The following is a 15,070-nucleotide window of genomic DNA, read 5'->3' on the forward strand; positions in this document are numbered from 1 at the left end:
AAACTTTAAGTGTCAAGATATAATTATTCCAGTTATTTGCGTAAGCGCCATAAAAGCTGATTTCGTGAGAATAATTTTTATTTTAATTGTTTTCTGGGAATAGTTCACAGTAAGCTGAGAGGGTGAGTGTGTGTTTTTTTTTTGACTGAACTCGGGGCGATAAATCACCGTTTTGTCCCATTGTGCGTTGAAGTCGGTGTTTGCGTGACTGTGGGCCTGTAGTGGTGCTGTTGTGCTTTGTTGCACTGAGTCGCATCGCCTGTCAGTCTGTCGCTGTGTGTGCTGGTGTGCGTGCGTGCGTCTGTGTGCCGTATCTGTGTCCGCTCTGTGCTTAAATGCAATTTACAATTACGCGCGGCAATTGGAGCAGCTACCGGTGTGTGCGTGTGTACGTGCGGGATCATTGCACATTGCGTCAACGTTTCAAGATCACAATTACAATTACCCCACAGTAGTAGCAGTCGTAGCACCAACCTCTGAATTACGAGAACAGTGGCAAAGCAACCAAAAAAAAAAAAAAAAAAAAAATAAAGAAAAAAAAATATATAGAAGAAAACTATCAACAATAATAAGCCCGCCCGCAACAGCTGCTCGCCGTCTCTTTTGCTCCCCCTTCCGACACCAATTCTCCTCCGCCGAACAATTCTTCTCCACAATTCTTCGTAGCACACCACCTCCCTCTCGCCCGGCTCTTCGCGATTCTTCTCCTCCGCCCCTCTGAAAACGGGCAGAACTGCAGAGCCGCAGAAAGCGATTTCAGTTCTGCGACGACAGCGCACAGGTGCCATTCGGAAAGTGCGGACGTAGAATGTTTGCCGGGGAATCCGCAGTCATTTTCACCTCTAAATCCGGTGGAATTTGTCCGGACGCCAGCGTTAGTAACGAGTTAATACGGGACCTCGGCTTTAAATCGTTTTCCATCACATTTACCCAACACTCTCAACTAGTTACTTAGATCTAACCCTTATCAATCTTCCCACTAACTCTGTTTCCTAATAAATCAGCGCATTCTTATCTATAGCTCTAACTTCTCCCTATCTCTCTACCTCCTTTAACTCATTCTGATAAAATTCTTTCATATTTCAACTTCATTTTTACCAACTTCATTATCACTTCTATTCCTACTCTCTACACATTCCTTCCCAAACTTACTTGGGTTGTATTTATAAACTCTGTCCTTATCACTGTTTCTAAATCATTGTTCCCTTTAACACTGTCCCTTATATTCTTAAATTACCTTCTTTTCTAAAGTAAAACTGCTTCCTTTTTCCCTCGCCTGCTATACTCCTTACACTCAACCCCTTGCCAAACCCCTTCCCAACCCCTTCCAAAACCCCTTCCCCGCCTTACCCGTGATCCAACCATCATCCATGTGAGATGAGTGCGTGCGACGGTTCGGGAACGGTTTCGCGAACGTCTGACGCCCCCGCTTTCCAATTCGATGTCATGCCAAAGATAACGACGCCGCCGTCGACGGTGACGCCTATGCTGGCGTCGGCAGCGCGGGCGAAAACGACGAGAGCGGTTAAAATTGAAAATAAATGGCCGGCGGCAGAGGCAACGGCGTTCAGTTATCAGCGAGCAGCGGAGCAGATAGGAGCTAAAGCCAAAGCCAGTGCCACAGCCAGAGCTAAAGCGACAACACCCACCCAGGAACCGCAGACGAATCCGCAAACTGGACTAAACGAGATCTTCGCTGGTAATCCATGTGAAGAGCTCTCCAACAAGTTGGCCCTTCGCAAGGCTCAATTGAAGGCGGCCTTTTTTGACACCAAACAAGTGGATAGTAACACCTGCAGAAGCCCTACGTACGGAAGCACTTATAGAAGCACTTACGGCAGCACCGCTTACCGCACCAATTACCCCAGCTGCAAGACGGAACCAGGCAAGCCGGTGCAACAGCTGATCGATCAGTTCCAGGCCATGATTGTCCAGCAGCAACAGCTGAACGAGGGGGAGCCCAAGACAGTGGCCGGAGCCACTGCCTCCAATTCGGACGAGGGTTGCAATGTAACCGGCGGTGGCTTGAGTCCATATAGCAGTGACAACGAGGATAACACCTTGTCGCCACCCCAGCGGAAGCTAAGGGTCACACGCTGTGCCAGCAGTGACTCTGCTCTGGGTCTGGATGTGGACGATGTCTGCATGGATGTGGGTATGATACCATCACCTCAGCGAAGGAACACACTAACCGTTACGGATTTGCCACTGCGACCGGCTCTCCTGCCACTGGCCGAACCCACAGCCCTGCCAGATTCACCACTGACATCGCCCACCGGCGGCGCCCAATCCATTGTGGGTGTGCCCACAAAGGTTCTGCTGGAGGAGCGGGTGGTGGCCGCCCCGGGATCGAGACGCGAGTCCACCCAGAGCGTCTATAGCGAACTGGGGGGTAGTGGACTGCCCCTGGGAGTGCGCTACGTACGCACCCCCTCCGTGGTGGTCAGCGACTACTCCGATGACATAACCGCCTGCGGCATCAGCATGGAGGAGATGGAGTACTTTCGTCTGCAGCGAGCGCGTTGCCAACGTCGCTGCTCCCTGGAAGCGGGACATGGTCATGGCGGCGGAGCCCATGGACATGGACATGGAGGACATGGAGGACATGGAGGACATGGAGGATCGGGAGCGGTGGGAATGGCGCCGGGATGCGCCAAGGACGAAAACCAGTCGGATGTCAGTGCGGCAAGCAGTTGCAGCAACCTGTACTATTGTGGCTCCACCATATCCGCCCTAGACGGTGGCGAGTGCATTGTGAATGGAGTCCGTGTGGCGTTGGCCAGGAAGAGCAGCACCCAAAGCAGCAGCCTCAGCGGCGAGGAGGAGGAGGAGGAGGATGGCGACGAGGAGGAGGAGGAGGAGGAGGAGGATCGCGATGTGGAGGATCTCGATCGCGATCGCGACGAGGAGGAGCTGCTCCAGCAGGATGACTACGAGCGGGGGGATCGCGACCGCGAACGCGAGCGGGAGCGACAGATCAGCGAGCTCCTGGCCGCCACGCAGCTTGGCGATCGCCAGCGGGATCGATCCAAGAAGGTAGGCGCCCGCAACGACGTCACAAACCAGGCAAATCTCAGACTAGACTAGTTTCGATTCGGGTGGCAAGAGGACACGTTCCCCGTGGAGAGTCTAGCAGTCTAGTAAATCTAATGTTAACCTTTTTTTTTTTTTGTTGTTACTTTCGAAAGCATAAAAGGGCAGTGAATGAGGGCAGGTCTGAATGGCAGCGAGCGAGATAAGCAGGTTGGTGCATATACACAGCGAGAAACGGGTGCTAGAAAGGGCAAAACACTTCAAAAAAAGTGTGCGATAATCCCTATCTATGTTGTTTTAGAGCAGTATTATATATTCTAGTTTATTAACTGCAATACCTTTATAACTAAAAAGAAAACCAAAAGGAAAAGACTATTATAATAAGACTTATGCAATATACCTATTAAATATGAAATAGAAAGAAAATCTTTTTGTATTACTGATCTAAAGAAAATCGTATGTTTTTAGAAATTGCTGAAAAAAGGATTCCACTTTGCTTTGATCAGTTTCAAAACAAATCTTCCAGCCTTGAGATCCTTTGATATTACTTTAAGATAAACAGCTGAATAATGGTAATCCCCTTTATCAGTTAATCAGTTTTTCTCACCGTGTATATGCATTAATTTGTGCGAGTGTATGCGTTTGCTTAAAAGGCTGTTAATTAATTTGATTTTTATCTTATCACTAAAATGAGGTTCTGTTGCTCGGAGAAGTCTTTTTTGTATTCTCCGCTTTCCGTTTGCAATTATTATTATTATTATTCTGTGTTTTTTTTTTTGCGTGTGTGAATGGAATGAGAACGATATGGTGGTGCTGATGTTGAAAAATAAGGGGTGCCTTGATAAAAAAAAAATACGTATATCAACCAAAATACGAAAACCTTGGGTCGGATCGTTCTCATTCCTTTTTTTTTATCTAGAACTGGAACAACGACAAAGCGACGGCAGCGACAGCGACGAAAAAAAGCTTATCTTAGTTAACTGTATATTGTATTATAGATATATATTATGTACATATATAAGCCAGCACATATTTACCTTTATATAATGGCATCTTTTTTGTGATTTTTCCGTTTTGTTCTTGTTGTTGTCAACAGACGGCAGAAAGTTTGTAAAGCGAATAAAAGTATTAGAAACCGAATTTTCGTAGTCGTGATAACGATAATAAAGCAATCCACCTGGATATGTCGACGCCTATATGCACGTGCATATGTATATATGTAGGCGAAAGATATGGATATGTGTGTTGTCTGAGCTTATGTGTGTGTGTGTGTGCGTGTTTGGTTAATAATGTTACGCGCTTATCAAGCGGGTTTATCTCTCTGGCATTTATATATAGTATACATATATGCCCTCGCCGCCGACGAGCCATAAAAGCAATAATCGGAGGGATCCCAGAAATGGCCTGTTCTTCTTTTATTTTGTTTAACCCACGAGGGTGAAGTGTGCTTAATACCATATACTATATACGATGTTATATCTGTGATGATCCCAGCCGTCAGACTAAGTCAATTGTATAAGGCTCTGTCTTACGGACTTCTTTATTTTCCTGGGGAATGAGCGATAAGCGATCTTTGGCGATATCGCGCATACGTCACCGTTCCCACTAAAACTCATATATATGTCTATATGACACACGAGCCCTCGAACCGGAGGGGATTACTCCACAAGTCACGGGGATCGTGTTTGCGAGTACCACTCTTGATAAAATTCCTCTGAGATGAAGAAATGTCTGGGATCATAATAGAGCTATTTATGTACGTCTCGGTTAAATGCAATATGCTTATACAAGTACTCCAATTTTTAGGATACACTTTGATCTTATATATCAAATCCTAGTTTGGATCATTTAATTGTTGACCCAGTTAAACTACATTTTAATTTCAGTCTCAGCACCATTTGCATACACTTCTTATTCAGCCTCCACTGCTATGTAAGATAAACTTCAATATTATTAGCATGTCATTACAAGTTCCCATTCCCATTTGAATACAATTCTTATTCAACTTCCGTCTTTACCTCTGTTTGTTATGAGGACTGTCTTTGATTTGTTTTAGATGTGCTCGTGAATATGCCCTTGCTAAATTCCGAATATATCAAAAAACAAACTAGGTATTACTATTTTTTTAATTTTATATTTTACCATCTTAAATTGGGCTTATGGTTTTTAAGTGTGTCTATGAAGCTCCCATTCCTGTAACATATTTTAATGGATTTTTCCATATCCGTCGATTCTCGGTACTTCCTCGTAACGACCTCAAGTTTCATTCATATTTAGAGTCGTAGAAGTCGGGGCATTATCAGCCATACATACATATATCATGCATATATCATTAGCCACATGATGCTGGGCGTTTGTTAGTTTCGCCCGATATCTCCAGTGTTTGGCCTGGCATTCTTGGACCTCTTATTTCCTGGTATCCTACTCAGCCGACGACCGCCTGTCACCGCGCCTTATCACAGTTGTCATTATAGTTTCACCCCAAAAAAAGGGGGGGGGGGATAGGCCCCGAGGGACGATCTTGTTTAGTTATTCTTCGCATTCCATTTATGGAATGGATGGGTTTTTTTCTCTGTTTTTTTTTCTCATTGAGATGGGAACTGAGGACTGAAGGCCCGAGACTGTCTTCGCATTGTTTTGTTATTGTGGGCACTCTGTGGACACTGCGGCGTGGGCTTCATAGAAAATGCCTTTTGCTTACTTAAAGATAAAGCCCCCGTGTGGGTGCCCCAAAAGTCACCGACAATATCGCCATTTGGTCCGCTGACGTCGCTGTGACGTCACTGGGGCGCCTTTGTGTATCCCCCCTCAAAACCGATCTTCACCGCTCTTCGGCCGAGTCATGATCATTAATAATATCAGCTCTGAAGTGCAAAGTCAGCGACAGATTCTCTTCATGGGCGGGAATATCTTCTTTATGGACCGCAAAATATTGATACAAATTGTACCATAATAAAGCGGAAATATGACGCAGATATGGGAGATACAAGAGTACAAATTGCAATTGTGTCGCATTATTTATCAGCCTTTTAATACAAACTAAGTCTGAGGAAACGTCCTTACGAAACAAACATCTTGGCCACACTCGAAAAAAAAATATTTTGTAAACTATATAATCGAGTTTAAATAAAAAAAATTATTTTTTATCGTAAATAAAATGCTTGCTTAGAAAAAATAAATATTATACTTTTTTATTATTGACACTCCTATAAGATAAACATATTTGTCTTTGATTTAAAATTAATTATATAAGATAATAAACTTTCCACGTTCAATGAGCTCATTTATTGTATTTGATAAAAATGCGACTTAACAACTTTTTAGAATATTTGATTTATGTTTAAAACTTCTCTAAGATAGTGTCAATATGGGGAATGTTAAATAATACTGATAAAAAATATAATTAATTAAGAACATGTCACTGTGAAATTTATGGTATGTTTTTTCATAATAAACCCATTTTACTTAAATTGTCTATATAGATAGAGTTCTTAAAGCAAACTATAATTAATTTGTTCCGTAAAAGGTGCTCTATGAAAAGAAATTAGTCTTGTATAGAACGTAATCTAGTTCTAGCCTAAATTTGCCACTATTTAATTAGGCACGTGCGATTTTATTTAACGCATCTGTTATAAGCAGGAAAAAGCGGTTTGAAGGGGTTCCTTATTGTTTTTTTCAGTTTTTATCTGGTTTTCAATCCTCTGTTAGTATTCCTGTGAAAATGTAACATTTTAGGATTTTCGAGATATCATAAAAATGACTATTCATGTGGTTAACACTAATTTTAATAGCACCCTTTTGCAGAGAAGCGTAGCTGATCAGTGACTGACGTCCAACGGCATTTACCATAATGACTGGATCGTGTGGTGCTATTTTATTATTATTTTTTTTAATAGCCTTTATGGTCTCTGCGGGTCGTGCACATCCGTCACAGTCCGATCAGCCCGTCCCAGTCCCAGAACCAGACCCAGACCCATTTCCAGGCCCATTCCCAGCGTCATATCTAATCAACACATCGGCGACAGCGACGGGTATAAAGTCGGGGTAATCAGGGGGGAATTCGTCAGAGGAATTGAAATGGAAATGGGAATTATGACGCCCACTAATTGTGTGAGAAATCGATTTAGCGGCGAGATCTCTCCCCAGGCCCCTCAACCCCATCCGCAACCCCCATCCTCGGTTGTAAGTGGGATCTGGGAGAACTTTTTGGTACAATCCGTTGACCTTCGCTCAAGCGACAACTTCCGTTGACGTCAGCAGCTGTCGCCCATCAGCGATCGCGGCGAAGATCGTCGCAAGTAAATTATATTGCCGCAAGCCCCCTTTTCCGTACCTCCCCCAACGCCCCCTGCCACCCAGCCCTTTTTCTACCCCCCGGAAGCAGAATAACCGCTGGAAATAAACACCAGCTTGGGATACCCTAAACAATTAAATGATCTTCGTGGTTTTACCGCACTTTCAGGCACATTTTTGTATAGCCTTTTTAGAATCGAACATCAGCCTCTTTTATTGACTTTTAATTATTCCATTAAGTCAAATGAAATCGTTTTAAGTTCTTCAGTCTATCGATTTATAAGGATAATTTATCATTATAGCAATTAGTCATCGTTTATAGGTTAATTTTTTATAAAATTTTATGGTTTCTGTCGATTATTGAACTTTGATGAGCAAATTAGTCATCATTTATGGGTTTCTTTATTTTATGTATCATTAAACGTTGCTATCGATTTGAGTGTTGGCTATCGAAATAATCGGCAACTCAAGTCACATTTATTACCACAAAGCTATGCCATCAGGATTTGTTTTATTTATCGAGTAGAATTTTAAGTAAGTGAGTAAATTATCTTATCAAGTAAGTTAATCAATTATCGTTTTATTTATTGGTTAGAGTTTTGACAAATTCATAGGGTCATGTGTTGCTGTCGACTGTTTTGGTTATCGAAATAATCGACTAATAAAGTTAGTCAAAGAATTTCAGAGCCTATCAGGTTTTTATCAACTAGAGTCTTTTTTGGCACTGATTGATCGATTAATTCGAAAAGGTCCAAACGCTTCTGGTTAATCAAAATGTATTATAAACTGCGATTATCGATAAGTTAGGTTTTGGAAAAAGGTTAATTTTTGAAATTTAAAAGTACATATTTTTTTTTTAATGCGAGGAGTCATTTGCCAGAAGTAAAATCTTTTTTTTATCCAGTGTATCTTGAAAAACAGTTTTAAGAAAACTCAAGAAGTTGTTTTGTAGTGCCATCTCAGGTATAGTTCCAATCTGAGATCGGAGACCCTTCGGAGTTAGTTTCGATTCTCGAGTGTGCGCAATTTGCGTCATTTGCTCTTGTCGAAGTTGCTTGTTGGTTTCAATTTTTGTTTTGTTTTTCAGCTGGTTCCCCGATGCCACGGCTGGTTTTGTTTGTTTCGCGTTTGCGATTTCAAATGAATTGAATACGAGTCGTCGTTCTTGCGGGACCAGAAATCTACACCGAAAAAAATCCTTGACTAATTTTGTATTATCAATGAGACCTGATTTTTGGGAAGCCAAAGAAACCTCAATCCCAAATATATTTCTGTTTACAAGTACGCAGTATTTTACTCAAACAATTTAATACTAAAATGTTGTATGACCATATTTTATATGGTATCATGAAGCATACTTTTTGCACTCAAGTGAGAGTTTCTCAAATACTCAATATTACAATTTTTCAAAGTTGTAGTTATATATTTCTCTTAAAATACATTTTTCTGTGCAATGCAGCTTGCGTGCCAGCATATTTGTCATTCCTGTAAGTGCAGGCAGTTTCCTGCCCCTTCTTAACCCCTTCCTGCCCCCTTTTCGGACCCCTTAAAGGTTATGTTGTTGTGTCGCATGTCCCCGAGCGATGGCACCCGAAACACACGCGCCACCAGCAACATGCGACATGCAACATATATGTGGGTTTTGATTTACACTCCACAGCCGGGTTTCCGTTTACAGCTTTTCTTAGTTCTTAACTGAATTGGCTCGGCCGTAACCAGAATTTCCTGGTTTTCAAATTGGCGTAATCGCCAAAACAAACCAAAAATATTTGCTTTATTCGATTCCAGATAATTGCAGCTGCAGTAAATTAACTGCGAGCCGACTAACACTTGGAAATAAAATTAAACAAAATCAGATAGAGGTAACAAAACATTTACCAAACCAGCTGTAACCGATTTTCTTTCACATCAACAAGTTGGAAAACAATGATGATATCATATCAATTACCTTTTAAGGAACATTATAAAACTGGGAAAGTCTTAATAATGTTATTTTATTGTAGTATCTAACACCTTTTTCAATAAAAGGTTACACTTCCGAGGGAAATAAATGAAATCGGCACATGGGTAGGTAAAGAATCATAAAACTGTGCCAAAAATAGATATATTGTATTTTTGACGAGGCAATTAAAAAAATTAGCAAATATATGAAGGTCTATTCAAAATTCATTACCGAATCTTCTAGTACAGTAAGGCCCCCAAAGACGCTCCCTAAATGCTAGCATGTTCTGGCAATTGCCGATAAGGCGAAACAAGAGCACTTGTACAAGGCAATAGATATCGCCATCTAATATTAGATGGCCACAGTAGAGATAACCGAAGAACAGATAAAGAAATTGGATAGGTTTCTTTGATCGAAGAAGGGAGGGGACGAGGCGGCAAGTACGATTATGGTAACACTGAGAAAAACATGGTTGCAATACTAACAAAGTACTTTTTATTTTGGTCAAAATATAATATAGTATTATTTAAAAATAATCTATTTTTTACGTTCAATATATTTTAATGTAAATTCGGAACTATGATATTATCACATGAAACTAAGCAGAGGTATTATGGCTACTTAAAATATCTCTTTTTATTATTGACATGATAGTATCAGTACAAAGTAAACAGTATAGTATAGTAAATATAGTATAGGATGGCATTCTCCAGATATATCAATTTTTATGATACACTTTTCCGTCGGTGGTTGTGATAAAAGAACACTTAATTTTCCAGCCAATTTGCGATACAGTCCCATTCCCATTCCAAGACCCTGCCTCATTCCGTATGTATCTTTGTATCTTTGCGGCTTTTCCACTCCATATCCACTTGAGACCATATGACAGGCTATGAATCGCAGTTAGGGACTGGGATTCGGATTGGGATTGGAATTGGAATTGGTACTCTGTCTCAATATCCACAGCCACATTGAGCTGCCTGCTTATCGGTTCAAGCCATCAGTGCGACTCCATAAAACACTTAGTATGCCCCCATTTCGGGGGCGTGGCTGGCAGGGGGCGGGCGTCAAGTGGTCAATTAATAGCACATAAATATTGTGACAGCCGGGATCGTCATAAAGCCAAGTTCCCGGGCCCCGGTCCCCAAAGTTTCGGGGAGGGGGGCCTACCATGCCTACATACATATGAACATATGTATCGCAGGGCGGCGAAGATGGAGAGCTACCGATTAGAGACGCCGGCAATTTGCATTATGCAAATCAAATGCCAGCGGCAATTTGCCGCCGCAATTAGTCGCCTTGTCAGAGGATCGGCGACAAGGAGTCCGCGTTGGGATTTTCAGCCAGAGACTCTGAGTTTCACCATACACGGTGAAAAAAACTAGGCTATAGAGATTTTTGTGTTTGTCTAAACTTTTGCCAATCGAAAGCTCTTAGCTAATTAAAATGCAAAATAGATATATATTCCATTTGTATATTCGTTTTCAAAGCTAATTATACTGTTATTTTCATAATTCTGAAAAGAAAATATATAGGGTTCCAAAAAAATTACTGGGGCCTAAAATCACTCCTAAATATCATTTAAGGTGCCGTAAAGTATGCAGTGAATTAAGCATTTTCGACTTTCTAAATAAATTCATGCAGCTTTTGAGGACCAAATATAATATTGCATACTCTTAGACATCTAAAAATTACATTTAAAAAAAAACCTAGTGATTAGTCTAGCAGCCCCCATAAATATAGATATATCTATTTTTTGATTATGACATTTCAAATTCTCAACGGATTTTTTTTAAGATCTCTGTTATTTTTAAAAGTCTTATATTTTCTCATAGAACATTTAAAATCCAATATTTTTTAACATAATTATTAATTATTTTTTTAAAGATTAATTAGGACACCCTTTATTATTTTCGAAATTTCGGAAAGACCCAATATTATTACTTAATATTTTGTCTATAACATGGAAAGATCCTAAAAAGATATACCGAAAACAAGAATATTGTTTGAAAGTTATTATAAGGGGTCCTTAAGTGTCCTTAAGCTACACCATCGCTCTTGAGTTCTATAAAATACTATATAACTATATTTCCCCTTGTGAAATATTTTTTTCGAGTGTGCCAAAGGAATTGGCACCGGTAACTGGGCGAGGGTCTCTGGATCCTGGGTTTTTGCATGTTTCAATCAGCGTCATTATTCCATCATGTTGTCGCTGTGTCGCCGCCTGATTTATGTGGCGATTAGGTCTTCTGGGGATTTGAAGTGGCCAGGATTAAGGATAGTTCTCCAGCGAGTTCGGCACAGTACCCCTTCCGTCGATCCCCCACCTAAATACGATCGTTTCCATGCCGATCACTTCGGTTTTCAACTTCGTTTGCGGCAGCAATCGGTTGTTAGTTGGGGAGCTTTGCTTGTTGCCGCTGTAACGGCGATGCCTCAGTTGCTCGAGTGCCGTTCCAAAGTCAACAAGCGGTCGATTGCCGCCGCTCCGATCCGTTCCGATACGACAACATATACGATACGATCCCAAAAAAAAAAAAATGAAATAGCCAAACCTCGTGAAAAACAATTTTTGTTCGGTTTTTTTTTATTATTATTATTTACTTTGCGTGGCGGTGTTTCTTTTTTTATATTTATTTGTGAGTGTGTTTTTCCGCGGAGGTGGAGGATTCCCAGTGAGCAGTGAGTGGGTTTTTCAGCGTGTGTGTGTGTGTGTGTGCAGCAGGTTTATCCATCTGCCAGATACTATAGATATATATCTTATAAACTGACCCTAGGGGCCTGACCACTGCAGACATGCCATGCAACTACCATAAACAGCAGTTGCAGTTGCAGTTGCAGTGGCAGTTGCAGTTGCCTTTTGGCTTTTATGGACACCAGCATACAGTGGAGCCTGTGAGGCGCCGACAAAGGCAACATTAATCAGAAGTCGATAAACTTTGACATGCAATCGGCAAGCGGCAGCCAAATGAAGCGATCTTCATAAATCAAAGCGGGGCAAAGGAGGACCTGTATTTATTTTTATTTTTAGAGGGGGGTTCGAGATGGGGCTCTCTATTTGCTACCTAGGCGCACTCATTTGATTTATGGCCACTGCGGCGGACCGCCAACAAGTTAATTGAAAACGAGGCGTGACAGTGAAATTTGCCACCGCACGCCAACGGCGGAATATAGATACACAAATACCCACAGATATATATATATAGTGATATCCCAAAGATGTCCCGCCGATCTCAACTGGATCAGCCAGTAAATCGATGAAGAGGTGGTAGGGGGGCAGGCACTTTTCCAAATGTGCCACTAAACTGACAGATTTGGCCATAATAAAAAATTTAAAAGCCAAATACAAACCGAGTGTGGAGTCTGGAAAATAAGTTGCCAACTTTAATTTATTGTGACATAACGGTATAATCTGACATAAATTATTGATAAGACGAGCGCCCATAAAAGTACAAGACAGTTGGCTTAAGCAATACAACACAAACACAAACGAGCCGGGGAAAAACCCGAAGAGGGGGAGTGGCTGGAAAAGCTGGAAAAACTAAAGCGAAGCCAATGGTTGGTTGGCAGGCTGGCGGGGGAAATGGAGGGGGAGCTATAAGTCCAAACAACCCGAACTGGGTGTGCTCTACTAAGCACGGTATCCGATGATATACCATTTTATTGGTATTCATTTCAGCAGTATCTTTTCATTTTAACCAATTAAAAAGGTTTTCATTGAGCGATCTAATTATAAATATGATTTTTGGCGGCCAATTTATTTTAATAATTAAATTAAATCATTTTTTACAAACTAATCAGGCCCCAGACTAGGTGTTATTAATCTATAATCTAATATAATTATATTATAATTATTATAATCTATTATTAATTAATATAGTTTTAGGAAATTACCTATATGATGTAAAAGACAAGCTTGTGAGGAAGGTACACAATATCAGTGGTATCAGTATTATAATATTTTTGAGGGTAACCTCTTCCCTAAAACTCTAACCTTTACAGTATGTTTGCTGAAATATTTAACATATTTGTTTGTTCATTCTTAAACCAAGCATCAAAAATATATATTATATAAACATTTGCAAGTTATTGTAAGAACAAGATCTTTTTTAAAGTCAAAGTTGCCAAATCCTAGCATTCCCACCATTTTAAGGGTCACATTTTTCCCGGGTTTCTACGAGTTCATGTCCGCCTGCTCAATTATGGGTTCACTGAATTTATTGGGCTGGATGATCTACCCGTCCTGGCCATTAAATTGTACTACCCATTTCGGATTTATGGTCAGGGTATAACAACGGCCAAAAAGCAAAGGCAACAACAAATACCAGAGCCGCTTATAAATCATTTGGCTAACAACAACTGGTCGGCGCTGCAATTGGAGTTGCTGCAGTTGGACCTGGAGTTGGAGTTGGAGTCGCAGTCGCTCGGGCTCTGCAAAAGTATCTTTTGGATCTATTATTTAACTTTTATGTGCGCATAAATGCGGCGATATGATGCCGATGACGACTTGAAAACTGGCTAAGGAGCCCGAGCCAGTTTAAATCACCCACCCCCCACCCCTCTCCTCTTTTTTTTTGCAGACCGACGGGTTTCAATTTTCCGTTTTGAAGGAAAAAGAAAATGAAAAAAAATCTCGAACGTGTCTGCTGCACTTTCATGTTAATTAACAAGAACTTTTATCAGCTCGGCGATTAAGCGAATGCCACTTCTAACGCCCCAACCCCAGATCTTTTCTGCTCTTTCCCAGTCTTTATCCATTTGCCTGTGGATATATCGTATATCGTATAGCCCACCACTCCACTTCTCCATCCATTGATCCATTCAGATAAGAGCCGACACACAACAAATTGTGGTCCATAAATTGTTGAATTTCGAATGTCCAAAGAAGCCACGAGGCGATAAGATTGGCTTGGGTGCTGGGATCGTGTGACGGAATTCAATACTCCATATTCCATATTGATACCGGCCATGTCGGTCGAAATAGATTGCGTTGGCTAATCTAATTTGCCGCATTTATAAGATACCTCATGCAATATTGATACTGGGCAAGATTTAGATTGTGCAATTGCCAAGGGGAGGTAAACATAAATAAATAGGCATCTTATTTTCTACAGAAGTTATAGAAATAATTGGGCTCATGTTACAAAGGCGATGATCATACATCAAATGGTAGTCCCCTAAAGAAATAGCTTGAAATGATTTATGTAAGTGATCTCTACGATCTTTAAAGTTATGCATATTTATACAGGGCTAGACAGCTGAGATAGTTGGGAGTCATTTATTTAAATTTTCTAAACTATAGTAGGTCGTAAAAATGCATGTTTGGGCGTCTACGAATTATTTCTAATGGTTGATCAATTAAAGTTATCTCTTGTGGTCCATAAATTATAGCTTGTCCAAAGAAATCATGAAATTATAAGCATGTTTTGGGATCTCTGGGTGCCGGAGTTCAAAAATGAAAATTTAAATGTCAACCATAACAGATTAGGTTGATTTATTGAACAATTTCCTTTTTAGGCTGGGGATAAAAATTTAGAGTGGAGTATTTGTGATGAAATATGTTTACGGAACTTGTAAATTGTTTGTAAGAGGTTTATCCTTAGACATTTATCCTTCAAAATAATGAATCTTTTGAATTAGAACTTAAAATTCAAAGATTTTGAGACGTCTTAATTAGTTTAAACCGTAACTAGATAGTGGAAAAAGAGAAAAGAAGAAATGATTTCACATATAATACTTTACCACTACTAATGGCAAATTACCATAACATGTTCTTCGGTTCAAATGATTTCTTTAATTAAT

At 40.6% G+C, this 15,070-nt stretch overlaps 1 protein-coding gene across 4 annotated transcripts in view; it reads left to right on the forward strand.

Annotated features, from left to right (window-relative positions):
* Positions 1-530: 530 nt before the first annotated feature.
* Positions 531-15,070, forward strand: part of LOC119558032 (inositol-trisphosphate 3-kinase A) — a 28,514-nt gene continuing 13,974 nt past the window's right edge. Inside the window, exons 1-2 of one of the 4 annotated variants that reach the window (XM_037871172.1) lie at positions 533-3,036; positions 3,953-4,173. In XM_037871172.1, the coding sequence (XP_037727100.1) occupies positions 1,378-3,036; positions 3,953-4,009 (1,716 nt within the window). In that variant the 5' untranslated portion in view covers positions 533-1,377 and the 3' untranslated portion in view covers positions 4,010-4,173. Of the gene's footprint in view, positions 3,037-3,952; positions 4,174-11,730; positions 11,951-15,070 lie in introns of those variants that run through there. The other 3 variants (XM_037871170.1, XM_037871165.1, XM_037871173.1) reach the window with 3 other exon arrangements.

Source organism: Drosophila subpulchrella, chromosome X, assembly GCF_014743375.2.
Source record: "Drosophila subpulchrella strain 33 F10 #4 breed RU33 chromosome X, RU_Dsub_v1.1 Primary Assembly, whole genome shotgun sequence".
NCBI classification, from domain to species: Eukaryota; Metazoa; Arthropoda; class Insecta; order Diptera; family Drosophilidae; genus Drosophila; species Drosophila subpulchrella.